General features: G+C 45.4%; 2 protein-coding genes across 3 annotated transcripts in view; one reads left to right on the top strand and one right to left on the bottom strand.

Moving 5' to 3' along the window:
* Nucleotides 1-1858, top strand: part of RTN4 (reticulon 4) — a 66654-nt gene extending 64796 nt beyond the window's left edge. For both annotated transcript variants that reach the window (XM_082852364.1, XM_082852365.1), the window contains 3 exons: nucleotides 159-205; nucleotides 390-448; nucleotides 873-1858. In XM_082852364.1, coding sequence (XP_082708490.1) covers nucleotides 159-205; nucleotides 390-448; nucleotides 873-915 — 149 coding nt within the window. In that variant the 3' untranslated portion in view covers nucleotides 916-1858. The remainder of the gene's footprint in view (nucleotides 1-158; nucleotides 206-389; nucleotides 449-872) is intronic.
* A 1980-nt stretch (nucleotides 1859-3838) lies between these two features.
* EML6 (EMAP like 6) overlaps nucleotides 3839-27990 on the bottom strand; it is a gene marked incomplete at both ends in the record, with an annotated part of 303253 nt that continues 279101 nt past the window's right edge. The window contains 14 exons of the mRNA XM_082851443.1: nucleotides 3839-3995; nucleotides 5897-5997; nucleotides 6398-6551; nucleotides 7241-7344; nucleotides 8920-9082; nucleotides 9527-9699; nucleotides 10993-11181; nucleotides 12665-12779; nucleotides 13445-13602; nucleotides 14409-14617; nucleotides 24806-24979; nucleotides 25345-25365; nucleotides 25989-26087; nucleotides 27619-27748. Coding sequence (XP_082707569.1) covers nucleotides 3839-3995; nucleotides 5897-5997; nucleotides 6398-6551; nucleotides 7241-7344; nucleotides 8920-9082; nucleotides 9527-9699; nucleotides 10993-11181; nucleotides 12665-12779; nucleotides 13445-13602; nucleotides 14409-14617; nucleotides 24806-24979; nucleotides 25345-25365; nucleotides 25989-26087; nucleotides 27619-27748 — 1947 coding nt within the window. The remainder of the gene's footprint in view (nucleotides 3996-5896; nucleotides 5998-6397; nucleotides 6552-7240; nucleotides 7345-8919; nucleotides 9083-9526; nucleotides 9700-10992; nucleotides 11182-12664; nucleotides 12780-13444; nucleotides 13603-14408; nucleotides 14618-24805; nucleotides 24980-25344; nucleotides 25366-25988; nucleotides 26088-27618; nucleotides 27749-27990) is intronic.

Below are 27990 nucleotides of genomic sequence, written 5' to 3'. Positions count from 1 at the left end.
TGGCTCCCCACCAGCAGGTGCATCCAGGAGATCCTTGTGTCTTCCTCATTAGGAACACTTCTGACTACCTTAAGAGTGCTGCCCGTTTGATGGCTTTGTAGTGTTTGTTCCCTAAATCATACCAGTCTGTTTTAAAGGTTGTGTATTTCCTTTTTCAGCTCTGATTTCACTCTTCAGTGTTCCTGTTATTTATGAACGGCATCAGGTAATTTAACTGCAGATTTCAGAATACAGAGCACACTCTCTTATATGGAACTTAGAAATGGATCAGTGCCAGTTTCCAAAGTCTTATAAAAATGAGAAATGTGGTTTCTTAAGCCTTTAATATGTTTAATAAGATTTTTTAGCAATGGTAATTTTCTAGTAACTTCTTTCTACCTCTCTTTCAGGCGCAAATAGATCATTATCTAGGACTTGCAAATAAGAATGTTAAAGATGCTATGGCTAAGTAAGTATTTAAAATCTTTTCTTAACACTAAGGATAGGTGTACTGACTTTGACAACAGCGCAGTATTCTCATATTTAAGACATAATGAGTAGTCAATTTCAATCAGACCTAAAGTGTGACAGAGTTGCCAAAAGATTTTTTTTCTAATATTTGGATCATTAATTTCTTATTACATATATATATATATATATATATACACATACATATAATACTTATATGTATTTAAGGCTTTATTTAAGTCTAATTTGTAAGGCCAGGGTGGCAAAATTATAGCTCATAGTTTGACAGCCTTAGGATTTTATTTCTTGTATAAGCTGAGCAATGTACAAGTAATTCTTGAATTAATTAGTTAAGAAGCAGAAAATAAAATATTAAAATTCCAAAATATTTACACTAACCTTTTCCCCCTCCTTTTCATTTGTAGAATCCAAGCAAAAATCCCTGGATTGAAGCGCAAAGTGGAATGAAAAAACCTGAAATAATTAACAGTAGGAGTTTAAAGGGGATATTCATTTGATTCCATGGGGCGGGGGGAGGGTCAGGGAAGAATGAAGCCTTGACATTGCAGTGCAGTTTCACAGATCTTTATTTTAGCAACACAGTATCTGAGGAAAAATGACCTGTCTTGACTGCCCTGTGTTCATCATCTTAAGTGTTGTAAGCTGCTATGTATGGATTTAAACAGTAATCATATTTGTTTTTCCTGTATGAGGCACTGGTGAATATAAAAGATCTGAGGAAGCTGTATATTATTATACTTTGTTGCAGGTAGTCTTGCTGTATTTGGGGAATTGCAGAGAAAGTGGAGCTGAAAAAATAACCCTTTTCACAGTTTGTGCACTGTGTATGGTCTGTGTAGATTGATGCAGATTTGCTGAAATGAAATGTTTAGACGAGATCATACCACCAAAGCAGGAGTGAAAAGGTTCGCCTCGCTGGTATGTTCTAGGTGTATTGTGAATTTTACTGTTATATTAATTGCCAATATAAGTAAATATAGATTATATATCTATCTATATATAGTGTTTCACAAAGCTTAGCCCTTCTACCTTTCCAGCTGCCCCACAGTGCTTGATATTTCAGTCGTTGGTTTCATGTGTGTAGTTCCAAAGCACATAAGCTAGAAAAAGAACATATTTCTAGGAGCACTACCATCTGTTTTCAACATGAAACGATGCCATGCCAATAGAACTCCTCAACATAAACTTCATCACACAGTCTTACTGTAGTTAATTTTGTCACAAACCCTGGACTGAAATCTAATGCTTCCAAAAGTGTTGTTTGCAAATATCAAACATTGTTATGCAAGAAATTATAAAATGACGATTTATACAATTGTGGTTTAAGCTGTACTGAACTAAATCTGTGGAATGCATTGTGAACTGTAAAAGCGAAGTATCAATAAAGCTTATAGACTTAAAATATGTTTGGTATTTTGGTTTCCTGAACGTGCTGCAGATCAAAATGGTAGACTTCACTTCCACGTGTGTGCGGTGGCTTGTACTTTCAGAAAGATTTTAAGCTCAGAGTACAGCTACATTTATTTTGAAAACCTAAAGAACAATTTATATAATCAAATTTATTTGACACATACCAAAATGTTTTTTTAAATATTTTTATACTTTGATAATTGAAAATACATGCACCAATATTTTAACCTAGAATACAGTGCAGGATTTATGAACATACGTAAAATCATACCATATAAATGTTTACAAATCAGATTTAAGAACTTTTCTTGACACACAGACACTATTGCTTTTTAAATATAGTGAACATATCCTCACTGATCAATTTATTGTTCTTCACGTGGTTATTCAATGCAGGATCCGATCAGTATGAAAGGTCAGTGGTACAATATAGGCAGACGTGGTTATCACTCAGCATCACCAGTCACATGGTTACAGAACACAGAATTAGGGCTGCATAGGGACTCTAACTGTGGGCCCAACAACCTATCAGTGGATTAATGTAAGGCATTAATAAATTGGCATATAAAAATAGCTTAATGAGTGATCTAATCCATTTAGAATGCTGAAGCACTTCTGTGGTAAATGTTAATCTATTTAATTGAAAATGCTTCGTTTCACCTTTCCTGTAAACTGACAACTGCAAATAGCCAGTGACTCAAGATGCAGAATTTTTTAGTTCACTGACTAGAAGGACGAATCGGTACATGTGCTCAGAGTCCCAGTCCCTCACTCACCAGCCTGCCTTCCTGAGCGTGCCGTCAGCCCTCGCCGTTGTCAGCGCTCGGCCAGGTGTCAAGTACGATGGAGGTGGTTTAGGATGCCTTCTGGTCTTGCTGGCCAAGTCACATTCTATCATCCAGCCAACTCTGAGGAACTCTAAACTAGATGATTTTGTTTTATAATCTTGAGTTGTCAAATATTATTTGGGCTTAGGAATTTGTTCGTCAAAGAGTTTTTAAAAATCCAGACTTGACCTATGTAGTTCACGTGACACAAATCACTGGGGCCAAGCCCACCCCACGCTGGGAGTGGTAAACCCAGCGCAGCCTCAGGTCACCTCAGTTATCACCATTTAGGTTTAATGAGATAAATAAGCTCACCTTCCTGAGCTTTTTTTTTTTTTTCCCCTTCTGTTCTGTAGTAGAGGTTTGTTTTATTTGAAGTGTTTTGGATGTTGTGGGTTTGGCACTCAATATGATGAAAACCGGTTCTACCCACCCACCCTCCGACTCCTGAATTTAAGTTTCTTTGCTGCTCAACTTCAAATAGCCACTGTTTCCCAGGCAGGTAACTGATGTCTTTCATTTAGGAAGCCTTGACCTAAATACCTGACCTGGGTGGCAGAGCAGGAGTCTGCTGAGGGTCCTGTAGCCCTCCTCAGTTTTGACGTTTTAGCACCATATGTAGAAAGGAGACAATCTGTGGGAGGGGAGACAGCAGCCCACACACCTGGAAGCTTTCAAAGGCACTTAATGGATATAAAACTCTGCAAATGAAACGTTAAAAAATTAAGTGTCTCAACTTGTTTATACATGGCTCATTTGGTTTTGAAAGCTAAATGTGGAGAACAGAGGCTATCGATATTTCTAGTTCAGTGAATCTAACTTAAGCTGTCCTGTTCAACTTCCTTAATTGTAAAAATGAACATTTTTAAAGTATATAGAAACATACTAGCAAAACATCTTTTGTAAAAGTTTTGATGCAAATCAAAAGCTACATATTGGTTAGGGTAACTGAGGCTTTAAATTTTGTTAGTGGGCTACATTGTCAGATAGGATTTCTTTGTCAGTGTAGTTAGTACGTATAGTTTTTGGTCTCAGGAACAGAGGCAAGCAGTCTTAATGTGTTAGAACTGACCTTCCCTTTTGGCCTGACGGTTTTGGAGATTCCAGGCGATGGGCGCCGTCACACCACTTCACTAGCACTTGGAGCTTGTACGGCCTGCGGTGTCGTAGGCCTTTCCCAGCAGCTGGCGGCCAGGAGGCACCTCATCACTGCCTCCGCGGTGGCTGGCGGCAGCAGCAGCAATAAAGTAAGAGGACTCTGGCACTTCCAGGCATCGCCACACGAACACACTGAAAAGGCAGACCAAACAGTCATTTTGCAGGGCTGGACATCATGCTTTTGTCAAGTGACAAAAACCAACTTTGCCAAGTGCTCCGGAGTCAAGCCCAGGTGGTGTAGTGAACATTTTGATTTCAATTTCAAAAAAACAAACCAGGGATTTTGCCACCAATTAAAGGTCTGTTGCTTTTTTAAAAGGTCTACTGTTTTTTGTTTCGTTCGGCTCTTTCAGCAGCCTGCTTGTCCCTTCTGAACGGGAGGACTTCTGGCAGCCTGACTTCACATTATCTCTCTTGTTACTACTGAAAAGGTTTTATCAGCTCCACTCGAGTAGGAGAGCACTTCCTGGTGCTCAGCACAGGGCCAGGGATCGTGGTAGGCTCCCATGACTGCAAAGGCCAAGGGGGCCCTGCACTGGAAAGGTGACGTCTAAGCCTTTTTTAGTAATCAAGCGTGCCCTCGTATCTCCTGGGGACGGATTCGCTTATGTCTCCCGGTGCTCGCCTGTTCACAGTTTGGCGGATGCTGCTTTGAATGGGTGTTTGCGCCCCACAGGGAGCTGCTGTCAGTACTATCTCAAGGGCTCTAAGTGCCAGCAGCGGTTGGCACAGCAGCCTGGAGACGGGTGCTCCCAGGCAGGCCATCAGAAAGCATCTTTTGGGGCCATTTTCTACACAGTGCTTTTGGGTAGGAAGTGGGCTGAAATTCTCTTCAGGTGCCTTTTCCACAACCTCAGACCACTAAAAATAAATCTGGAATGCATGCATTTCTTCTTGATCCCCCCCCAGGAGTTCTGCCTGGGCTGAACAGAAACCAATATTCACGTTTCGATAAAGCCCTTCAACTACATTAGATGTGGAGAAGCTAAGTGACTTTGAATGACCTCATCCTGTTGCTCCACACTCCAAATAAGAAACGCCCTCTGTGGAGGGACAGGAGAAAGCTGCTTTCTTGGAAGTGCTGATGTCATCTCTGGAGCAGGCTGGTAGGGGTCCTTCCAAAAGGCACTGGAAGACCAGCCATGCCTCACAGGACAATGGGCCTGTTTCACAGTGAGCAGTGGTTAAGGTCAGTAGCAGCCCTGGCTCAGGAATCCACATAGCTGGTTGAGGCTCTCCTGCTACTAAATAGCACTGGCCCTAACGGCTTCACCCCTTACCTGATCTCATGTGTATAAACGGGTAACACATGTCCTGCTCGTTTCTCGGGGTGACTGAGGCTCAGTATTACTATTTTTAAACCTCTCGGTTGTGGATTAATGATCCACGTTAAGAACTCCGGTGATGAATTGGAAGTTCTGAGTTAAAAGGCCTATGGATCAAGGTCATTCTAACCTCCTGATTATATGCAGTGGACACCGTGGGCTGTCCAACAGCTCCTACTGGAATCAGTTTCTTGGGCCTCTCACCACCTGCCCCTCCAGCCAGCAATGCTCAGAGTAGCTGTTGCATGCCGTTGGCTTCTCACCAATCCCAGGACAGCTCTAGTGGGGACAGAGTCCCATCAAGAATTGGGTTGGGGGCTTCCCTGGTGGCGCAGTGGTTGAGAGTCCGCCTGCCGATGCAGGGGACATGGGTTCGTGCCCCAGTCCAGGAAGATCCCACATGCCGTGGAACGACTGGGCCCGTGAGACATGGCCGCTGAGCCTGCGCGTCCGGAGCCTGTGCTCCGCAACAGGAGAGGCCACAGCAGTGAGAGGCCCGCGTACCGCAAAAAAAAAAAAAAAAAAGAATTGGGTTGGGAGTCACCAGAGACTAAAGCCCTTCTACTTAGAAAGTCATCACTGGATCTCTGGTTCACTGTCCCACCTCAGCCCCTCCACGTGCCCCTGGGAGGAGCTGACACCTGAGGTGGGGACAGGAGGGGGTGAAGGCTAGGCCTGGGGGCAGAGCTAGAAGAATCAGGCTGGTACCTGCAGTCATCTCCTCCAGTGCTGACCACATACTTGTCGTCATGAGAGAAACGGATGTTTGTCACGTGAGCCGAGTGACCGAAGTAACGCTTATGCTTGGCCTGTGAGCAAAAGTGAATGGAAGTGATTAAGAGACCCTGTTCCTTCAGCCACCATGGACCACTTCCAGGACTCAGTTCCCCCCTCCTAGGACCTCCCTTCACCCATGGGATGCCCGTTGGGTCTGAACATCTCTGTGAGCAAGCCCTTCGCTGGCTTCCTGCCTCATTCCTGCCCCACTTGTGGCCACTCTGTCCCCCCTCCATCCTCCTGGCTTCCAGGACTTCCCCTCCTGAGGCAGAGGAAAAGGTTAGGTGTTGCCAAGTCTCCCCAGGGCTGTGACAAGATTTCTCTTGTTCTAGATTCTAGATGGCCGTGTAGATGTGGCCACGATTTCCAGCCGACTGCAGAATATCAGCCAGCCTGGAGGCAGTGCAGGGAGTTACTCTAAGGAAAACTCACAAATTTCTCTGTGCATGGGAAATCAAAAAGCTTCACGAGCCCAAAGTCGTCTCCCGTGACAATGTTCAGGCCAGCGTGGGTCACACACGCGCAGTTGACATCAGCCTTGTCTGCGTTTCGTGGCCAGATGCCAATGACTTCATCTCCCAGAATGCTGTTCCAATAGGAAGAGGTGTGAGACGGGTGGGAAGGCTTCGTGCAGTCAGGCACCCTCTCCCAGGAAGGAGAGGGGAATTCAGCGTGGTCACGCGGCTCCTCTGGTAGGACGGCACCTGTCCCCTCCCACTCTGAATACCTGCCCCAGCTCCTACTTTCTGCCCCAGTCCCTTTCACCCTAAAAAGAAAAGTTACCTCCATCTTTGATTCTCTCCCTCTTCCCTACGATGCTTCTGAGTATATGTAGCTTGGGAGAAGTGCGGGGCTCTCCAAGCTCACGGGTTGGTGGCCTCTTTTCCCTTGACGTGGCAGGGCCCTGCTGCTTACCCTGCTACCCGGCACTGCCGGCCCTCCCTCTCCCTCCCAGGGATTGCAGGAGGCCTCACTATACCGCAGGGGGTCTGGCCAAGAGCTGGGGGATGGTTTCCCTCTGAACTTGCTAGATGGGGTTGGGGATGAGTAGGACAGATTACACAAAAAGAGGGACTTTCCATTTCAAAAGCCCAGGTCAGACCAAAGCCAGTGGCCCAGACTGGGAGCAAGAGGCCTCCCGCCCTGACCCCACAAAGGAAAGAGCTCTGTCTCTAAGCTGCTTCCGATCCCAGCCACACACAAACTTGGAGGCTGAGGCTGGGACAAGAGTCTCCCTTGTGACCTTTTCCTCCAGAAGAGTTTTCCTCCAGTCACCTTGTCCAGGAGGCCCAGGTGATCTTCTCAATGACCGTGGCTTCGGTGACCTGCTTCCCCAGGGGGACCTCATGCACCTGGCGCTTGTAGGCTCCTGTTGACACCTGCAAGTGGGAAGCAGCCAGGCCTATCAACTTTCTTTCCCGTCCAAAGGACTCCCCTTTGGGTGTATTGCTTCCCAACCTCTGTATCCCCAGGACTTTTCACCAAACCCAAGCTCAGCTCCAGGCTGCAAAGCCTGTGGTCAGCCCGCGGCAAAGTTCACATAAGCAGGGCATTTTTCCCTCCGTTTTCTTGCTATTTTCCAAAGTCCTACGGCAGCTTCTCCAAGTGTGGTTCTTGAGCGGCAGCGTCAGCCTCGGCTGGACACTGATTAGAGATGCACATTCTTGGACCCCACCCTAGACCTACCTAGTCAGACAATCTGAGGGCGGGGCCCAGCAGGCTTTCACAAAGCCTCCAGGTGATTCTGGTGCGCGCTCACGTTTGGGAACCCCTGTTCTCAGAGAACCAAGGTCCTCTGCAACAGAGCTGAGGCAAGTCTTCTTATGGACAGCAGCTGACGGAGATGATTTCTGAAGTATTAGGACCTGATCCTGGCTTCTCTGGGAAACTTCTAGAGGCAATTGATCATTTTCCAGCCAACGGCCACTGCCTCCATCGCCAGCCCCCTCCCTCCCTGGGGTGCTAGACCAGCCACCCCAGATATCCCTGCTGTACAGGGATGAGTCGAGATCTTTCCCACATCAGGGCCTTCATGCAGAAGGCCTGGAACCATGTTCCCGCCCCCCTTGGGTGGCTGACTCCTACACACCCTGCAGACCTCAGCTTAAACAGCACCGTACGGAGAGGATGTCAGTGCATCTATTTAACAACCGTCAGTGCTTGTTAAATGCTCCCGCAGGGCGCTGTACTTTTCCTTCTCGGCACATAATCACAATTTGTAGTTATAGGTATACTTTGTGATGATTTGTTTAATGCTCGTCTTGTCCAGGACAAGGCAAGCTCCAGGAGAGCAGGGACCAGGCCCATTTCATACACCCGAAAGCCTGGCGTAGCGCCTGGCTCAGTCCACACTTGATGAATGAAGCGTCCTCTCTCCTTTCACAAAGACTACCCGACTCCAGGCTGGCTCACAAATGCATAATATTTGTTCAGAGTGCTGGAGAAATCACTGTTCTATTTTCAGCTCTAAGTGCCAAGAGTGGGAGCCCTCACGATCCCTCCCCGCTTGTCAGCCTCCCCGGGGGCCAGTGATGGGCTCTCACTCCAGGCTGGCTGACTGGAGTCTGAGTCCCGAGTTGGAGGGACCACACTGCCCATGGGATGTGGAATTGAGATGAGTAAGTGTAAGAAGCAACACAGGCTTCCGTGCAGCCCCAGAGAACTAGGAATTAGGACGCCTTGAAGGGGTGGTGGTGAGAGGAGGCTCAAGATGATAAGGGCTTGTTTCCCGCTTCCCTACTGAAGAATAAGTACTATTTTAAATTCTATTCAACTTCCTTAAGTTCTCTAAGCCTCTGTTTCTTCATTTATAAAATAGGAGGGAAACTAACAGTACTTAAACAGTTCCAGTGAACACATTTCCTGACACAGAGTAAGCACTGATTTCATAAAAGCCATTGTTTGTAATACTATTATTAACGGTTACCCCAGATATCAGGAAAGCCAAAGCATACCTGGATGTATTTGCCATCCGCAGAAAAATCCATCTGAATGACAAAGCTTGGGATATCTTTGCAGTAGCCGATGCGGTTCAGACTCGTGCCCTGAGTGAGGTCATAGAAGTCAACTGTGTGTCCAGAAGAACCAACAGCTAAGAATCTGCTGTCTGGGCTGATTCTAGAAAAAGCAATCCAAGAGCACAGTCCGTGAGGAGGGCTGCGTAGGGCTGGTCAGGCATGAGGTCTGCTCTGGGACAGGCCTCCCAAGCTCAAAGGCAATTAGATCACACGTCATGATTCACGTGTGGTTAGCTTTTCCTAAAGTCTATGGAATTCGACAGCTTCTCTGGATCAAAACCCCCCGTAAGTAAGTAAATGGATGTGTGCAGTCTTTTGTAGAAGGCCTTTTATGAGAAGTTTTTACCACACTCTTATGGAAATTAGCAAAGACATGTCTGAGAACTAACGTGTGAGAGGGTCTCCTTCCATAGTTGGCTCACTGAAAGGGACCCTCTCACAAGTGAGCTCTTCATTCCAGCCATGACCCTCCTGGAATGGGAATCATGGGAGGGAGAATGAATGCCCGCCTTTCTCCTCCCTGCCCAGACTGCCTGCTGTGTACCTGATATCTTGGATAGCAGATTTCCGGTCTCGTTTCTTCCCCCAAACTTTCAGGCTGTTCACCAACAAGACGACAAACTCTCCATTCTTCATGCCAATGGCCACCATCTCCCCGTCAGGGCTGTAGGCTGCACACCTGGCCGCGTGGCCCAGGTTCACCTTGTTTAGCAGCTTCTACATTGACACAAAGTAATACCACCTGAGCCCTTGGCCGCCTCAGCTGGTCTCCAGGGGAAATCCTGCACCCAGGCCAGAGCAGCCAGGCTGCCTCTAGGGAGGCTCCAAACCGCTTGCTTCTAATAGTAGGTGTCCCTGAGTGGCTGAGGGGGACAGTATGTTTTGACTGAGCAGCTGGAGAGACAACACGGGTTAGGACAGAGGTTGGCGAACTTTTTCTGTGAATGGGTTGGGAGTAAATATTGTTAGGCTTTGGAGTCCATATGGTCTCTCACAACCAGTCAGCTCTGCCAGTGAAGCACAAAGGCAGCCATGGACACCAACATAAACAAAAAGCATGGCTTACTTTGCAGAAACGGGCAGCAGGCAGACTTGACCCTTGGGCTGCAGCTTGCTGACCTCTTGCTCGGGGGAAGAGTTTGAGCTTCAGCATGTGTTAGTTCAGATCCCAGATCCTGGCTCTGTCCCTAGCTGGGTGTGTTTGGGTAAGTTACTTCTCCGTCTTGCCATGTGTAGAGAATCGATATTAGTATCGGTCTTGCAAGGTGTTGTAAGCATTAACGATAGCATATATGAAGCACCGGGTATGTAGTGGGTGTTAATAAACATAATCCTTATGAACTAAGGAGTATAACCACCACACTTAGCCTTCTCCATGTCTGTTCTATGATCCTTACACTGAAAATATGACTGAAACATTTACTAGCCATTTTGTAATGAAACCAAGTCTTTTAATTATTAGAACTTAAGTACTTGTTTTACTATCAGCTAAGACTTGGTAACATTAATCTTCCCCCCCCCCCAGATTTCCTATTTGACATTTTTACTCCAGACAAGTTATTTTTTTGAAATTTTTTGTATTTTTAAATTGTTTTTCCAAATGCTAAGAGAAACCTTGTTGGGGTTTTGATTGAAATGTTCCATTTGGGAACATTTGACATTTTAAATCATTTTTAGTCTTCCCATCCAGGGAAGACATGATTTATCTCTTTAGTTTTGTGGGTTCTTTCATGACAAGAGAATAATCATTCTCAATTATATTATTCCTGTACTATAATTATTCATAGATGGATACACAGCTAAAGAGATATATATATAGAATGGGTGTGTGTGAACAGGACTTCTTTTATTATCAGTCCCTCTAACTTAATTGCTGCCCTGTGGCCGATCTCCTGCCCAGCCCCATCCCCCCTTCTGGCCTGACCCTGGCCGAACCTCCCCTCGCCCAGGGCTGTCACTGCTCCGAGGCCCACATGGGGCATCCAAGCCTGGGCAGCGTCGGCCCCTGACCTTGTCAGCCAGGTCCCAGATTCGGGCTGTGCCGTCGTTACTGGCAGAGATGAAGATGTCCTTGGAGGGGTGTGTGGCCAGGCCCCAGATCTCCCCTTCCATGTGTCCATCAATCAGGATGTTGGAAGCAGCATTTTTTTCACCAACTTCAATGATTTCTCCATCCTTGGTTCCCACTAAAATCTTTCCCTGTTGTAATCAAAACACTATTAGAAGAAAGACAAACACTACAGGATCCCACTCATAGGAAGTACCTAGAATACTCAGATTCATAGAGACAAAGTAGAATGGTGGTTTCCAGGGACTGGGGAGATGGGGCAAAGGGAGTTATTGTTTATTAGACACTGAGCCTCCGTTTCACAAGATGCAAAATGTTCTGGGGAGGGGTGGTGGTGATAATTGCACAACTATGTGAATGTATTTAATACCACTGAATTGTACACTTAAAAATGGTTAAATGGTAAATTTTATGTTCTCTATATTTTGTCACAATTTAAAATAAAATAATATAAAAAAACACTATTAGAGTAACTTGGGAAAGTGCCTTTGCTGGCACTGGTATTAAAATAGGAAGAGCCAAGAAGTGTTTTGTTCTTAGCCACTGATTTGCCATCCTTAAGTGAGCCCCTCACTTGGCCTGTACTCCCCCCGCCACCTTGGGGAGAGTTCCACCAGAGCTCTCCATCATCTCGTCTCTGCTGAATGGTCCAGTGATTGCAATCTCACTGCAGAGCAGGGCAGCCAGTTTCTGCTCTTGGACAGCCCAAACTCTTCCTAAGTTCTTCCTCGCACTGAACAAAATCCATCTCCAGATGACTTTTAGGTTCTGGGCCTCGTTCTGCCTTCATCTCCTGTCTAATTACCCTTCCGGGTGATTGTTCTGTATCTATTTAAAAACAAAATTCCCAATTTTCAATTATGTAGAGTCCAAATCAGGTTTGCCTTTTTAGTGGAGAGCATCTAGAAAGCAAATTCTTAGACTGATACCAATTCCAAAATATAAATACAAGGTATTAAATAGAGGTTAAGAGATTTGTTTTCAAGTGCTTCAGAATCTCCTGGGGAATTAAAAATAAAGAAGAAAAGGAAAACACACATCAAGGTCAAGGCCCCACTCCCGAGATTCTGACTTGGTGGCTCTGGATACGAGCCTGGATGTCCATGTTTAAAAGACAAAAGCAAAACTCCACAGTGGTGTGTGATATTTAGCTCAGGTACAACTTGAAAACCAATGGCTTTGAGTCAGACAGTTTGGCAGTCCTTCCCCTTCCCGGCTGCGTACCCTTGGGCATGGGCAACTACTTAATATCCCTGTGCCTAAAATAACATTGTCTATAATAACAGCAGCTAACATCTACTGACTGTGGCCATGTGCCAGGCATAATGAAAGACGCTGTGCATGTATGATGCATGCAGTCCTAACAACCCGTGTGCTGGACACAGAAAGGATAAGCAACACAGCCACGGTCACACAGCCAGTTCTACTGGGTGAGTCACACTCTGCACCCAGGTCTGTCTGACTGTGCTAAGCTGCTTCCCCTCTGCACTAAGCCACACCCGGGAGGCTTGTTCTAAGGACTCAACCACTCAGCACAGGGCAAGTGTCCGGCTGGGAAGGTGCTGGACGAATTCTGGGCGTCGCTGGCAAAGGCCCGCCCCACCCGGTGCTCACTTTGCCGCGGCACACGGAGCGTACACACTCCACCAGCTGCCCCGTCTCCAGTTGGAAGGCCCGGCAGCGCTTCATCTCCTGGTCCCACAGTTTCACAGCACCTCCTTCTTTGGTCCTGAAAAAGATCAAGAACTTAGCACGTTAGCCCTCATCCTAAGACCGCCCAGGACCCTCCGCTTCCCTCTCTCCCTGTCATCTCCTCAAGGTCCCATCCCCTCATCCCCAGACCCAGCAGGACAGACCCTCTGGGGTGGCCCCTTTCATAAGCCCTGCTGATGAGCTACCAGAACCCCTTGAACCTGCAGATTTCCTAGACTGCTTTCAAATGCCACCACCGTGGGAGGAAGGAGAATCGAAACCTAAAAAAATCAAGCTATGTTTTTATTAGATCGAACGACGAAGAGAAATGTTTCTCCCACTTTGCAGCTTGGCTTTCACACGGTCCCGGTCTGCACTGGACGTCCGCCCTCTTCTCACCCCTCCTGCCTCCTCCCAAAGAGCCACTGACAGTAACACCTAATGGACAGCACAGTCACCTGGTCTGTTCGAGAACACCTCTCCGGTTTTTCAACTACCAAGGCACCACCTCTCTGACCCTTACTTCTGAAGCTTCTGACCCAGGGCCCTCTGGGAGAGACGGCAGACTCATCTCCGTGATGCAGAAAAGACAGGAGAGTGAAAATCTGCATTTTCTCCAAGTTGGAGATGCTTCTGTCAGTTTCTCCCAAGACAATCCAAAAAGACCAGTTGTTCCCAGTTGTTCCCAGAGTTCGGGCTTACGGCCGCTCTTTTCCACCGGTCACTATAAGCCCGTCCCGAAGGGTTGTGTACATTGTGAAGACGGGGCCTGTGTGAGCCTTGGCCACCAGCCGGACAAGGAAGTGGTCCTTCCACACGTAGACGTCGCCGTTGATGGCACCCGTGAAAGTGAGGTTGTTCTGTAAACAAAGGGACACCTTCCACACCAGGACACTTCCTGCAGCCCTCGAGAGGGTTCCCTCCCAGCCACCCACTCCACTGCTAAGGCAGCAGAGCCGGAGAAACATTAACACACTCAAATTGACCTTCTGTGCCAAGGGAAGGCGAAAGAATTCTCAAAAGAGCATATGGTAAGGAAATCACCTAGCTTTGCGGTGTTAGTTTTGGGAACAGTTGACTTCCCCACTGAGCACAGCTCCGCTTTTTAATGCACTTCCATTCTGTGAGCAGCCTCAGGTGACTGCAGGGAAGGGCGGGACCCCAGTCTTCAAGGAGACTTTCCTGGCCTCATCTACAAGGAGGGTAAATCCACACCTGGAGGACCAAGAGCTGGCTGTGTTCCAAAATTTCCCCAGGGGAGCTTGTGTTGGCTGAGGGCAGCCCACAGCCTGTGTGAGGGTGTCAGGGGATTTATGGCACAGGAGGACTGGGGGGAAAGGGATGCTGTCCAGTGGTGGAAATGCCCCTCAGCCTCTGTGGCCATCTAGCCTAGTCGGACAGGCCTGCAAGTCAATCTGGCTCTGGAATAATGAAACTCCAGCCCTGGGTCGGGGTCCTGCTTTTTTCTGATTAACATTTTGAGGGGAAAAATACAGTCAACTCACCCATCTGTGCTAAGGAAACAAAATAGTGGTTGCAAATAATCCAGTAAAGGAGATCTGTGGAAATGGCTTCCTTGCTGTTCACAGCTTCTAGGATATACCTGCCCCCCATGCCCATGCCCAGGGGTTCAGGGTCCCGTCAGGAAGCTTCTGCTGAAACTCACAGCACCGAAGGCCACGGAGAGCATCGTCTGCATCTTGGCAGCCTCCATGGACCCGATGACCCCTTTCTTATAAAGCAGGGCACTGCCTGCCAGGGTCCAGAACTTCATGTGCTTGACTCCGACAGACACAAACTGTGTGTCTGAGTCAGGGCGAAACTCCACCACGAATATGCGCTCCAGGTGGCCCCCTCGGCTAGCAACCTTGGCACCTGCGTGGGTGAGAGAGTCTGGTGAGGTGGGTCCTACACTCCCGGGCCAGGCAGGGGAGCTGCAGCCCAGGACAGAGGGCTCTCTGTCCCAGCAAGGCCCAGGGCACACTTCTGGTTCCTTCTTCAGCCGCCCCCTCCCACCTTCAAACACTACTCCCCGGGTGGGAAAGAGACCTTGTCTGGGAAATTTCCAGAGCAGCAGGTGCTGCTAACAGAACCCCCAACCTAACTCTACCCCGTCCCCACAAGCCACGAGCCACATCCAGGCATCTGTGAACAGAGGAGGAAAGGATGGCCCAGGAGACAGAGGTTTCCAGATACGAGAAAAGGGCAAAACAGCTTAAGGGCATCCCCCGCCTTGCCACCTCCAACAGGATTCACCCCACAGGAAGCCGCAGCCTCCCCACAGTGCCACTGGAGACGCATTCCTTCAGACTGTTGTTTTCTCCAAAACTCCTCTGCTTTTAATTTCTTTAAAAAGTTCCCCACATTCCTTTTTCTTTCATGGTTTTTAGGTTTAAAATGCTTACCTTTTATATTACTAGTTCTTTCCCTCAACCTAATTTATTTGTTTTTGATTTCTGTTCTGAGTTTTATTTAACCTTTGTCTTAATCAAACCTTAGTTCCACCATTTATCTGTACAACAATTTTGGAAAAATTATTTTAACCTCTCTGTGCCTCAGTTTCCTCATCTGTAAATTGGGGATAATAATAGTTCCCACTTTATAAGGTGTTCTGACGATTAAAAGAATTGATAAAAGGGAAGCCCTTAGAACAGGCTTGGTGCAGTGAGGGTTCTGTAAGCAGTAACTACAGTTAGTTATTTTTATTGCTCTTTTACCTCCTTTTAAAATCTCTGAGCTTCTAGTCTTATCCCATCTATTTTTATCTCATGATTATTTTCCAGTCCTTGAATTTTTAATTTATTTTTTAACATCTTTATTAGAGTATAATTGCTTTACATTATTGTGTTAGTTTCTGCTGTATAACAAAGTGAATCAGCTATACATATATATATATATATATATACCCATATCCCCTCCATCGTGCGTCTCCCTCCCACCCTCCCTATCCCACCCCTCTAGGTTGTCTCAAAGCACCAAGCTGATCTCCCTGTGCTATGCAGCTGCTTCCCACTAGCTATATACACTACCAAATGTAAAATAGATAAGTTCATGCCACTCTCTCACTTCTTCCCAGCTTACCCTTCCCCCTCTCCGGGTCCTCAAGTCCATTCTCTACATATGAGTCTTTACTCCTGTCTTGCCCTTAGGTTCTTCAGAACTGTTTTTTTTTTTTTTTTTAGATTCCATATATATGTGTTAGCATACAATATTTGTTTTTCTCTTTCTGACTTACTTCACTCTGTATGACAGACTCTAGATCCAGCCGCCTCACTACAAATAACTCAATTTCGTTTCTTTTTATGGTTGAGTAATATTCCATTGTACATATCTGCCACATTTTCTTTATCCATTCATCTGTCGATGGACACTTAGGTTGCTTCCATGTCCTGGCTATTGTAAATAGTGCTGCAGTGAACACTGTGGTACACGACTCTTTTTGAATTATGGTTTTCTCAGGGTACATGCCCAGTAGTGGGATTGCTGGTCACATGGTAATTCTATTTTTAGTTTTTTAAGGAACCTCCATACTGTTTTCAACAGTGGCTGTATCAATTTACATTCCCACCAACAGTGCAAGAGGGTTCCCTTTTCTCCACACCCTCTCTAGCATTTATTGTTTGTACATTTTTTGATGATGGCCATTCTGACTGGTGTGAGGTGTTACCTCATCGTAGTTTTGATTTGCGTTTCTCTAATGATTAATGATATTAAGCATCCTTTCACGTGTTTGTTGGCAATCTCTATGTCTTCTTTGGAGAAATGTCTCTTTAGGTCTTCTGCCCATTTTTGGATTGGGTTGTTTGTTTTTTTAATATTGAGCTACATGAGCTGCTTGTATATTTTGGAGATTAATCCTCTGTCAGTTGCTTCATTTGCAAATATTTTCTCCCATTCTGAGGGTTGTCTTTTGGTCTTGTTTATGGTTTCCTTTGCTGTGCAAAAGCTTTTAAGTTTCATTAGGTCCCATTTGTTTATTTTGGTTTTTATTTCCATTTCTCTAGAAGGTGGATCAAAAAGGATCTTGCTGTGATTTATATCATAGAGAGTGTTCTGCCTATGTTTTCCTCTAAGAGTTTTATGGTGTCTGGCCTTACATTTAGGTCTTTAATCCATTTTGAGTTTATTTTTGTGTATGGTGTTAGGGAGTGTTCTAATTTCATTCTTTTATATGTAGCTATCCAGTTTTCCCAGCACCACTTATTGAAGAGGCTGTCTTTTCTCCATTGTATATTCTTGTGTCCTTTATCAAAATTAAGGTGACCATATGTGTGTGGGTTTATCTCTGGGCTTTCTATCCTCTTCCACTGATCTATATTTCTGTTTATGTGCCAGTACCATACTGTCTTGATTACTGCAGCTTTGTAGTATAGGCTGAAGTCAGGGAGCCTGATTCCTCTGGCTCTGTTTTTCTTTCTCAAGATTGCTTTAGCCACTTGGGGTCTTTTGTGTTTCCATACAAATTGTGAAATTTTTTGTTCTAGTTCTGTGAAAAGTGCCATTGACAGCTTGATAGGGATTGCACTGAATCTGTAGATTGCTTTGGGTAGTATAGTCATTTTCACAGTATTGATTCTTCCAATCCAAGAACATGGTATATCTCTCCATCTGTTTATATTATCTTTAATTTCTTTCATCAGTGTCTTATACTTTTCTGCATACAGGTCTTTTATCTCCTTAGGTAGGTTTATTCCTAGGTATTTTATTCTTTTTTGTTGCAATGGTAAATGGGAGTGTTTCCTTAATTTCTCTTTCAGATATTTCATCATTAGTGTAGAGGAATGCAAGAGATTCCTGTGCATTGATTTTGTATCCTGCTACTTTGCCAAATTCATTGATTAGCTCTAGTAGTTTTCTGGTAGCATCTTTAGGATTCTCTATGTATAGTATCATGTGATCTGCAAACAGTGACAGCTTTACTCCTTCTTTTCCGATTTGGATTCCTTTTATTTCTTTTTCTTCTCTGACTGCTGTGGCTAAAACTTCCAAAACTATGTTGAATAATAGTGGTAAAAGTGGGCAACCATGTCTTCTTCTTGATCTTAGTGGAAATGGTTTCAGTTTTTCACCATTGAGAATTATGTGGGCTGTGGGTTTGTCATATATGGCCTTTATTATGTTGAGGTAAGTTCTCTCTATGCCTACTTTCTGGAGAGTTTTTATCATAAATGGGTGTTGAATTTTGTCGAAAACTTTCTCTGCATCTATTGAGATGATCATATGGTTTTTCTCCTTCAATTTGTCAATATGGTTTATCATATATATGGATTTGCCTATATTGAAGAAACCTTGCATTCCTGGGATAAACCCCACTTGATCATGGTGTATGATCCTTTTAATGTGCTGCTGGATTCTGTTCGCTAGTATTTTGTTGAAGATTTTTGCATCTATGTTCATCAGTGATATTGGCCTGTAGTTTTCCTTCTTTTCAACATCTTTGTCTGGTTTTGGTATCATGGTGATTATGGCCTCATAGAATGAGTTTGGGAGTGTTCCTCCCTCTGCTATATTTTGGAAGAGTTTGAGAAGGATGGGCTTAGCTCTTCTCTAAATGTTTGATAGAATTCGCCTATGAAGCCCTTTGGTCCTGGGCTTTCATTTGTTAGAAGATTTTAAATCACAGTCTCAATTTCAGTGCTTGTGATTGGTCTGTTTATATTTTCTATTTTTTCCTGATTCAGTCTTAGAAGGTTGCGTTTTTCTAAGCATTTGTTCATTTCTTCCAGGTTTTCCATTTTATTGGCATACAGTTGTTTGTAGTAATCTCTCATGATCCTTTGTATTTCTGCAGGGTCAGTTGTTACTTCTCCGTTTTCATTTCTAATTCTGTTGATTTGAGTCTTCTCCCTTTTTTTCTGGATGAGTCTGGCTAATGGTTTATCAATTTTGTTTATCTTCTCAAAGAACCAGCTTTTAGTTTTACTGATCTTTGCTATTGTTTCCTTCATTTCTTTTTCATTTATTTCTGATCTTTATGATTTCTTTCCTTCCGCTAACTTTGGGGTTTTTTTGTTCTTCTTTCTCTAATTGCTTTAGGTATTAGGTTAGGTTGTTTATTTGAGATGTTTCTTGTTTCTTGAGGTAGGATTGTATTGCTCTAAACTTCCCTCTTAGAACTGCTTTTGCTGTTTCCCATAGGTTTTGGGTCGCTGTCATTTGTTTCTAGGTATATTTTGATTTCCTCTTTGATTTCTTCAGTGACCTCTTGGTTATTTAGTAGTGTATTGTATAGCCTCCGTGTGTTTTTTTTTTTTTTTTTACAGTTTTTTTCCTGTAATTGGTATCGTGTCTCATAGTGTTATGGTCAGAAAAGATACTTGATATGATTTCAATTTTCTTAAATTCACCATGGTTTGATTTGTGACCCAAGATATGGTCTATCCTGGAGAATGTTCCATGAGCACTTGAGAAGAAAGTGTATTCTGTTGTTTTTGGATGGAATGTCCTATAAAAATCAATGAAGTCCATCTTGTTTAATGTGTCATTTAAAGCTTGTGTTTCCTTATTTATTTTCATTTTGGTTGACCTGTCCATTGGTGAAAGTGGGGTGTCAAATTTCCCTACTATAATTGTGTTACTGTCGATTTCCCCTTTTATGGCTGCTAGGATTTGCCTTATGTACTGAGGTGCTCCTACATCGGGTGCATAAATATTAAAAATTTTGTATCTTCTTCTTGGATTGATCCCTTGATCATTATGTAGTGTCCTTCTTTGTCTCTTGTAATAATCTTTATTTTAAAGTCTAGTTTGTCTGATAAGAGTACTGCTACCCCAGCTTTCTTTGATTTCCATTTGCAAGGAATATTTTTTTCCATCCCCTCACTTTCAGTCTGTATGTGTCCCTAGGTCTGAAGTGGGTCTCTTGTAGACAGCATATATATGGGACTTGTTTTTGTATCCATTCAGCCAGTCTATGTCTTCTGGTTGGAGCATTTAATCCATTTACATTTAAGGTAATTATCAATACGTATGTTCCTATTACCATTTCTTAATTGTTTTGGGTTTGTTATTGTACGTCTTTTCTTTTTCTTGTGTTTCCTGCCTAGAGAAGTTCCTTTAGCATTTGTTGTAAAGATGGTTTGGTGGTGCTGAATTCTCTTAGTTTTTGCTTGTCTGTAAAGGTTTTAATTCTCTGTCGAATCTGAATGAGATCCTTGCTGGGTAGAGTAATCTTGGTTGTAGGTTTCTCCCTTTCATCACTTTAAATATGTCCTGCCACTCCCTTCTGGCTTGCAGAGTTTCTGCTGAAAGATCAGCTGTTAACCTTATGGGGATTCCTTTGTATGTTATCTGTTGCTTTTCCCTTGCTGTTTATAATATTTTTTTTATATTTAATTTTTGATAGTTTGATTAATATGTGTCTTGGCATGTTTCTCCTTGGATTTATCCTGCATGGGACTCTCTGTGCTTTCTGGACTTGATTGACTATTTCCTTCTTCATAGTAGGGAATTTTTCAACTATAATCTCTTCAAATATTTTCTCAGTCCCTTTTTTTTCTCTTCTTCTTCTGGGACCCCTATAATTCAAATGTTGGTGCATTTAAAGTTGTCCCAGAGGTCTCTGAGACTGTCCTCAATTCTTTTCATTCTTTTTTCTTTATTCTGCTCTGCAGTAGTTATTTCCAGTATTTTATTTTCCAGGTCACTTATCCATTCTTGTGCCTGTTATTCTGCTATTGATTCCTTCTAGAGAATTTTAAATTTCATTTACTGTGGTTTTTTTTTTTATCATTGTTTGTTTGCTCTTTAGTTCTTCTAAGTCCTTGTGAAACGTTTCTTGTATTTTCTCCATTCCATTTCCAAGATTTTGGATCATCTTTACTATTATTACTCTGAATTCTTTTTCAGATAGACTGCCTATTTCCTCTTCATTTGTTTGGTCTGGTGGGTTTTTACCTTGCTCCTTCATCTGCTGTGTATTTCTCTGTCTTCTCATTTTGCTTAACTTACTGTGTTTGGGGTCTCTTTTTCGCAGGCTGCAGGTTCTTAGTTCCCGTTGTTTTTGGTGTCCGTCCCCAGTGGGTAAGGTTGGTTCAGTGGGTTGTGTAGGCTTCCTGGTAGAGGGGACTGGTGCCTGTGTTCTGGTGGATGAGGCTCTATCTTATCATTCTGGTGGGTAGGACCAAGTCCTGTGGTGTGTTTTGGGGTGTCTGGGAAGTTATTATGATTTTTCAGTCTCTCTGCTAATGGGTGGAGTTGTGTTCCTGTCTTGCTAGTTGCTTGGCATGGGGTGTCCATCACTGGAACTTGCTGGTTGTTGAGTGGAGCTGGGTCTTAGTGTTGAGATGGAGATCTCTGGGAGAGCTCTTGCCGATTGATATTATGTGGAGCTGGGAGGTGGAGCAATGTCCTGAACTCGGCTCTCCCACTACTGAGGCTCAGCTCTGACACCCGGCCAGAGCATCAAGACCCTGTCAGCCACACAGCTCAGAAGAAAAGGGAGAAAAAAAGAAAGAAAGAAAGAAAAAAGTAAAACAAAATAAAATCGTTATGAAAATTAAAATTAAAAAAATTATTAAAACAAAAAATAAAAAGAAGACAGCAAGCAAACCAACAAACAAATCTACCAATGATAGTAAGCTCTAAATACTAAACTAAGATAAACATAAAACCAGAAACAAATTATATGCAGAAAGCAAACCTCAAGTCTACAGTTGCTCCCAAAGTCCACCACCTCAGATTGGGGGTGATTCATTGTCTATTCATGTATTCCACAGATGCAGGGTACATCAAGTTGATTGTGGAGCTTTAATCCGCTGCTCCTGAGGCTGCTGGGAGAGATTTCCCTTTCTCTTCTTCGTTCGCACAGCTCGTGGGGTTCAGCTTTGGATTTGGCCCTGCCTCTGTGTGCAGGTCGCCTGAGGGCATCTGTTCATCGCTCAGACAGGACGGAGTTAAAGTAATAGCTGATTAGGGGGCTCTGGCTCATTCAGGCCGGCGGGAGGGAGGAGTACGGATGCCGGGCGAGCCTGGGGCAGCAGAGACCGGCGGGACGTTGCACCAGCCTGAGGCGCACCGTGCATTCTCCTGGGGAAGTTGTCCCTGGATCACGGGACCCTGGCAGTGGCGGGCTGCACAGACTCCAGGGAGTGGAGGTGTGGATAGTGACCTGTGCTTGCACAGAGGCTTCTTGGTGTCTGCAGCAGCAGCCTTAGCGTCTCATGCCCATCTCTGGGGTCCGCGCTGATAGCCGCGGCTCGCGCCTGTCTCTGGAGCTCGTTTAGGCGGTGCTCTGAATCTCCTCTCCTCGCGCACCACGAAACAATGGTCTCTTGCCTCTTCGGCAGCTCCAGACTTTTTCCCGGACTCCCTCCCGTCTAGCTGTGGCGCACTAGCCCCTTCAGGTTGTGATCCTGCCACCAACCCCAGTCCTCTCCTTGGGATCCGACCGAAGCCCAAGCCTCAGCTCCCAGCCCCGCCCACCGCGGTGGGTGAGCCGACAAGCCTCTCGGGCTGGTGAGTGCCGGTCGACACCAATCCTCTGTGCGGGAATCTCTCCACTTTGCCCCCCGCACCCCTGTTGCTGCGCTCTCCTCCATGGCTCCGCCGCTTCTCTGCCGCCGCTCCGTCTCTGCCTGAGAAGGGGCTTCCTAGTGTGTGGAAACCTTTCCTCCTTCACAGCTCCCTCCCAGTGGTGCAGGTCCCATCCCTATCCTTTTGTCTCTGTTGTTTCTTTTTTCTTTTGCCCTACCCAGGTACGTGGGGGGTTTCTTGCCTTTTGGGAGGTCTGAGGTCTTCTGCCAGCGTTCAGTAGGTGTTCTGTAGGAGTTGTTCCACATGTAGATGTATTTCTGATATATCTGTGAGGAGGAAGGTGATCTCCACGTCTTATTCCTCTGCCATCTTGAAGGTCCTCCCTTGAGTTTTTAATGTTTATTTTAAACTTCTTTTCTTTCCATTTTCTTCTTATTCTTAATGTCTTAATTCCAACTTCCTCTTAATCAATCTCCCTATATTATTTACTCACATACTTTTTTTCTTCCCCTCTTCCTCGTCACTTGTATTTATTTACTTTTAAATGGCTATTAGAGTACTGGTGGGTTCTTAACATGGCTGGGCCTGTAGCCAGTCCTCAGACACTCCCTCCTGGAATCCCTTCCCAGGAATGGCTGGGGAGAGCCTCAGGTTACCTCTCAGGGCAGTAATTCTCTCCCTGCAGATGGAAGGCCTGACTTACTGGAACAGATTCCTCACTACCTAGGGCTCAGAGCTTTTAAAAACCATGGTCCCCAAGGATACTATAAACTAATTTAAAAAACAAACAACAGACTGGAAGAAAACATATGCGATGCTTTAAAAGACAATCAGTAAAGAGCTACAAAGCGTAAGCAAAAGACAACCCTCCCACCCACAGTAAAAAAAAGGATTTGAACAGCTGAACTGCAGAAGCAGCAATGTAAGTGGCCAATAAAGAGATGGAAAGAGGATTAATTTCAGCAATCATGGGGAGAACACAAAATAAATAACATGCACATTTCTTCTAATCCACTGTTTGCTTTTGCCTTGTTTTAATCTCATGGACACTTCTAATTGTGAAGATGCCTGTCTCCCTCTTTGCACTGGCTTCCAGGTTGCTCAGAACAAATTTCATACACGTATCTAGGACCTGACAACATGCATTTTATATATTAAGCTCATTTTTTTATTCCATTTAATTTTGTTTCACACACACACAGACACACACACACACAAGGGTTCCACAAGATAATCTGTTAAAGACAAATGAGAAATGAATAATACGCTCTCTAATGATAACAAAGAATGGCTATAAACCTCCCTCAAAACTACATTATTTATCTGTAAGCAGGACTTGAAGTGAAGGCAAAAACCACACATAATCAGCTCAGAAGAGCTGCTGGTTGGTGTCAGGCTATGAGACATTATCGCTTACTTAGAACCCTTCCATACAGACAAATGCTGGTTCCAACAAAGATAATGGGAGAAAATTACCAAAGGGAAGACTTCTCTTTTTCCTGGGAGCTTATTTAAAAGTCCTGGCTCCACCAATCCACTTGGGAAGTCAGAAGGGGCCCTAGGTGAGCAAGAGACAAGGCAGGGACAGGTACGGTGCTGGGGCAGGTACTGTGCTGGGGCAGGTACTGTGCAGGGGCAGGTACTGTGCTGGGACAGGTGCTGTGCTGGGGCAGGTGCTGTGCAGGGGCAGGTACTGTGCTGGGACAGGTACTGTGCTGGGACAGGTGCTGTGCTGGGGCAGGTGCTGTGCTGGGGCAGGTACTGTGCTGGGACAGGTACTGTGCTGGGCAGGTACTGTGCTGGGACAGGTACTGTGCAGGGGCAAGTACTGTGCCTGAGATCATGCACAGATCTCCCTCTGAGATCATGGGACTCGAGAAGCCCTGGATTGGAGAAGTGCTTCCTCTGTGCCTGCCTGGCTTAGCATGCCCCAGATACAGGCGGCCCGGCTGGAGACAGACCTCATTATTAACTAACTGGATCCGCTTTTGCCACCCTGAGAATATACATGGAAGATTGCATATATCTGATCCAAAGAAGACCGTAAATTTAGTAGCAGCCTGTGTGCATGCACATATTGGGGGAGGACAAGATAGAAATCTTGTCACATTAAATGTAAGCCTTAATTATAAGGTGAATCCCCATTTCAAAAATGTTAATAAAAAGAGTTTCTAAGACTATGGTGATAAAACCCCATCCCAGTTCCTGTAAGAAGGCAATCAGGGTGACAAAGCTGCAGCAGGATCCAGGGTTCACCAGACAGACAAGGAAGTTTGGGTAGGTAGGTGATTAGGACAGAAATGGTGGAGGCTGCTGCCTCCTGTCTGAGGAGGGAGCCAGCCAGCACTGAGCCACTTTCCCAAAGTGCCCAAAGCCCCTTCACTGACCAGCTCAGGACTCCAGAGGCCATGGGGTCCAGGGATGCAGTGGCAGCTGATGAGCAGCTTCTCTAGGATCCCAAGAGCCCTGGTTTCTGCTGATGCGGCAGCAGTGCCTATGGTGGGCCGTGGAGTGAGGCAGATCTAGGTTGGAGCCCAGCCCATGCCACAAACAAGCCTCCCAGAGGGACAGAAAGCCCGCTTCCCTTACCCTCCTGCCAGCGCCAGACGGTGATGGTGTGCTCGGGGTCCACGCCCACTGACACCAGCAGCTTCCCGGTTGCGCTGAAGTTGATGTAATTCACCCCCTTCGAGTGGAAGCACCGCAGCACGGAGAGGGTGTGTTTGGTCATGGCGTCCCACACGTGGATGGAAGGTGTTGCTCCTGAATGTGGGAGGTACGACGAAGAGCTAAGGCTGGGGAATGGCGGAGCCGAGGCAACGCTGACGCTCACCTAAAAGCCGCTTTAGGACAGGTGTTCGGGGCGTTACAGTGACGGGGGCTAAGAGACCTATGGCCTGGCCTGGCCGGAGGTGAGAGACAACGGGAAACATCTGCTGTGCTTTCAGAGGCAGAGACCTAAGGGTGTTTATGTCCAACACACACACTCGAGGTGGAGTTTACACAAAGGAAACTGGTGAGGTCTATGATTTGTATCTGCAACTCAGCCAGGTACAATCAGCAAACGAGGTACATCGACATGGTTTCGCTGTGCAGATTCAAACTACTCACAGATGCGACAGCCTTACCTGGGGTCTCCGTAATATCACCTGCATTGGATGAGCAATGGCAATGAGGAAGCGTCAAGGGAAAACAATAGCTAAAATAAGTCATGTTTCTAAGAGTGAAGCACTTAACACCAGCATCAGAAAGTTCCAAATTAAATTTTAAAATGGGCATGGGTTCAATGAAAACAAGCAGGAAGATATGTTTGGAAAAATTGCCTTTGAAATGACAGAGTTAAAAGAAAACAACCACCACTCTTCACAAATGTGAATCAGTTCACATTTGTCATTGGCATTTTCCTAGAGTGAGAAGAGCCAGGCACACATATTGGAATCTACCCTTGCCAAGCGCAACCTCCAGGCTTCAGATATGGGGCTCTTCACTTGACACCTGGGCTCTGAAAAATTATTCTCACAAGTCCCCAGGGATGGGGGCCACCCGTTTATTTGGATGATGAGGCTCTGGTCTGACTTAATGGTCCTTCAGGTCACCAATCACTGGTTGTGTCAACTCAGGCAACATTGATACATTCAGGGCTCAAAAAATCAAGAGTGACATCGACAAAGGGTGGATACCAATGACCTGCCCGCTGCCTCCCCAGTAACTGCTGCTAAGTCAACGTCTCTGCTCAGCTGGGAGAGCCTCGGCGGCTGCAGGACCCTCCTACCTATCTGGCTGGTGGCCACCACGTTTCTGTACTTGGGGTGCTGGTTCACCGTGAGGCAGAGGATGTCATCTGTGTGCTCCAGGTAGAAGCTCTGGCTCCCTAGGAGAGACGGGGCAGGGTGAGCAGGGGACTGAAAGAGCTCTTGGGGCAACCCCAAAGCTTTGTGTGAGTCTTTGGAAAGGCCTTGTAGAAGCGAGAGCTTAAAGTGTCGAACTCTCACTTTAGGAATCATCCTTAGGGAGATGGGAGATCCTTTTTTACATTGACACATTCTGTCCCAGGATCGGGAGGAGAGCTGGTGTCTGTTATCTAATCTAAACACACAAGTTCCACTTCAATCCTTCTGCATCCTGGGTGGCGCCACAGCACAGCCCAAGTGCACAGGCTTCCAGAGTCCAGAATGGTTCCTCCTCCTGCAGCCCAGGACCCACGGCTTCTCAGTGTCTCTTCCTCTGGGCAGGGCAGGGAGGGGGCACCTGGAGATAGCGCTTTGCTGAGCAAAATGGCACTACATACTAATTGGAAAGGGAAGACTAAACAGGAGAATACTTAGGAAATCCCTTTTAATCATCTTTATCTATCAAAGTGCTAATCTCCTGGGTGCCTGGATAGCACAGGTGATGGCTTCACCCCCCTGAAGCCCTATGTCAACATGTGTCACAGGAAGTGGAGGAAAGGACAGGAAAAGCTTTATCGTCTATTGCAGCAAACAGTTTGCTGACTGCCCAAGTGGTCACTGTAAACCCACCCAAATGCACAGGAACTGAGAGGTGAGTGATGGCATGGAATACAGCACATTGCTACTAACCTGGTAACATGTGGCTAGAAAATTGAGCAAAATGTATAGAAAATTCCAAGGCCCCCCTCGCCCCCAAAAACCAAATCATTATGTGCCCAGTGATTTTACTGTCTAAAAAAACCTATGCATGAACTACAAAAAACTATGAAGGAGCATAAAAATTTGAGGGGAAGAAAAGGTTTGTTTTAAGATATAAAGCAAATAAAGGCAACATGTTACCGTGTTTAAATCTTGTGGTAAAAATAAGCGTGTCTATTAAATTAGTTTCTGAATGATTCTTTTTGCTTGAGGTGTTTCTTTTTAAACTTTTTTTTTAAATTTAAGAGTCATTCTATAGTTAAGGGACATTTTAGGTATTCTTGTTTATTGTTCTCATTCTCACTGTGAATGTGGTTAACTATTCAAAACAAACAAAACTTGAAAATCTGAGTTGCTAAAAATGTTGGTGACTGTTAAAAATCAATAAGAAAAGTTCCCCCATTTTTTGTTCTTGGTTACTGTCTATAAGGGTTTCTCTACTCCCCACACCCTCCTTCTGGCTTCCCTCCATCCCTCTCGGCCTCCGTGGAGCTGATGGAAACACCGACACCTCCCTTCCAGGGCCTGAGATGAGATGCGGCTGGGTGAGGGATAAAGAGAAAGAGGGTCTGACTCTGGGAACGTGGGCCTGAGCATCTTCCAGGACTAAATGACACCAGTCTGGAATGGAGTGGAATGGCTCTAAAGGGAAGAGAGAGCTTAAGCTTTGGGGCATCTAACCAGTGGGAAAGTGCATAAAAGGGCTAAAATAAAAGCCTGTGTTCAGATGGCGGTTTCTCCCAACCCATTTACCTGTGGACAGGTTCTGAACGATGCCGGCCGCGGCCGCGTGGAAGATGATGTCAGCACCGTCATTCAGGTAATGCAGGTTATTGCGACAGTCAAACCCTCTGTAGCCAAACACGTGGTCGAGAGCCAGCTCCTACATTCCCACACAAGGATGAAAGGGTCCTTAGAGGAAGTAACGGCACAGGAACAAACCCGCACTTCGGGGACACGCGTATCATGGGAACCATGAGGCTGGTGAGACAGCCAACCACTCACTCCTTGACCAGCTGGGGATACAGTTTAACCCTTTACTTCTTTGACATAACAGGGGGACAGGCTAACATGTAGAATTACAGTGAGTTTTCGAAATAGGAAAGATTTGCTTCCTTGCTTCTC

This window comes from Leucopleurus acutus (assembly GCF_964270905.1).
Source record: "Leucopleurus acutus genome assembly, chromosome: 12".
In the NCBI taxonomy this organism is placed as follows: Eukaryota; Metazoa; Chordata; class Mammalia; order Artiodactyla; family Delphinidae; genus Leucopleurus; species Leucopleurus acutus.
The sequence above is the reverse complement of the archived record's forward strand: the minus strand, read 5'-3'. Positions and strand labels throughout refer to the sequence as shown.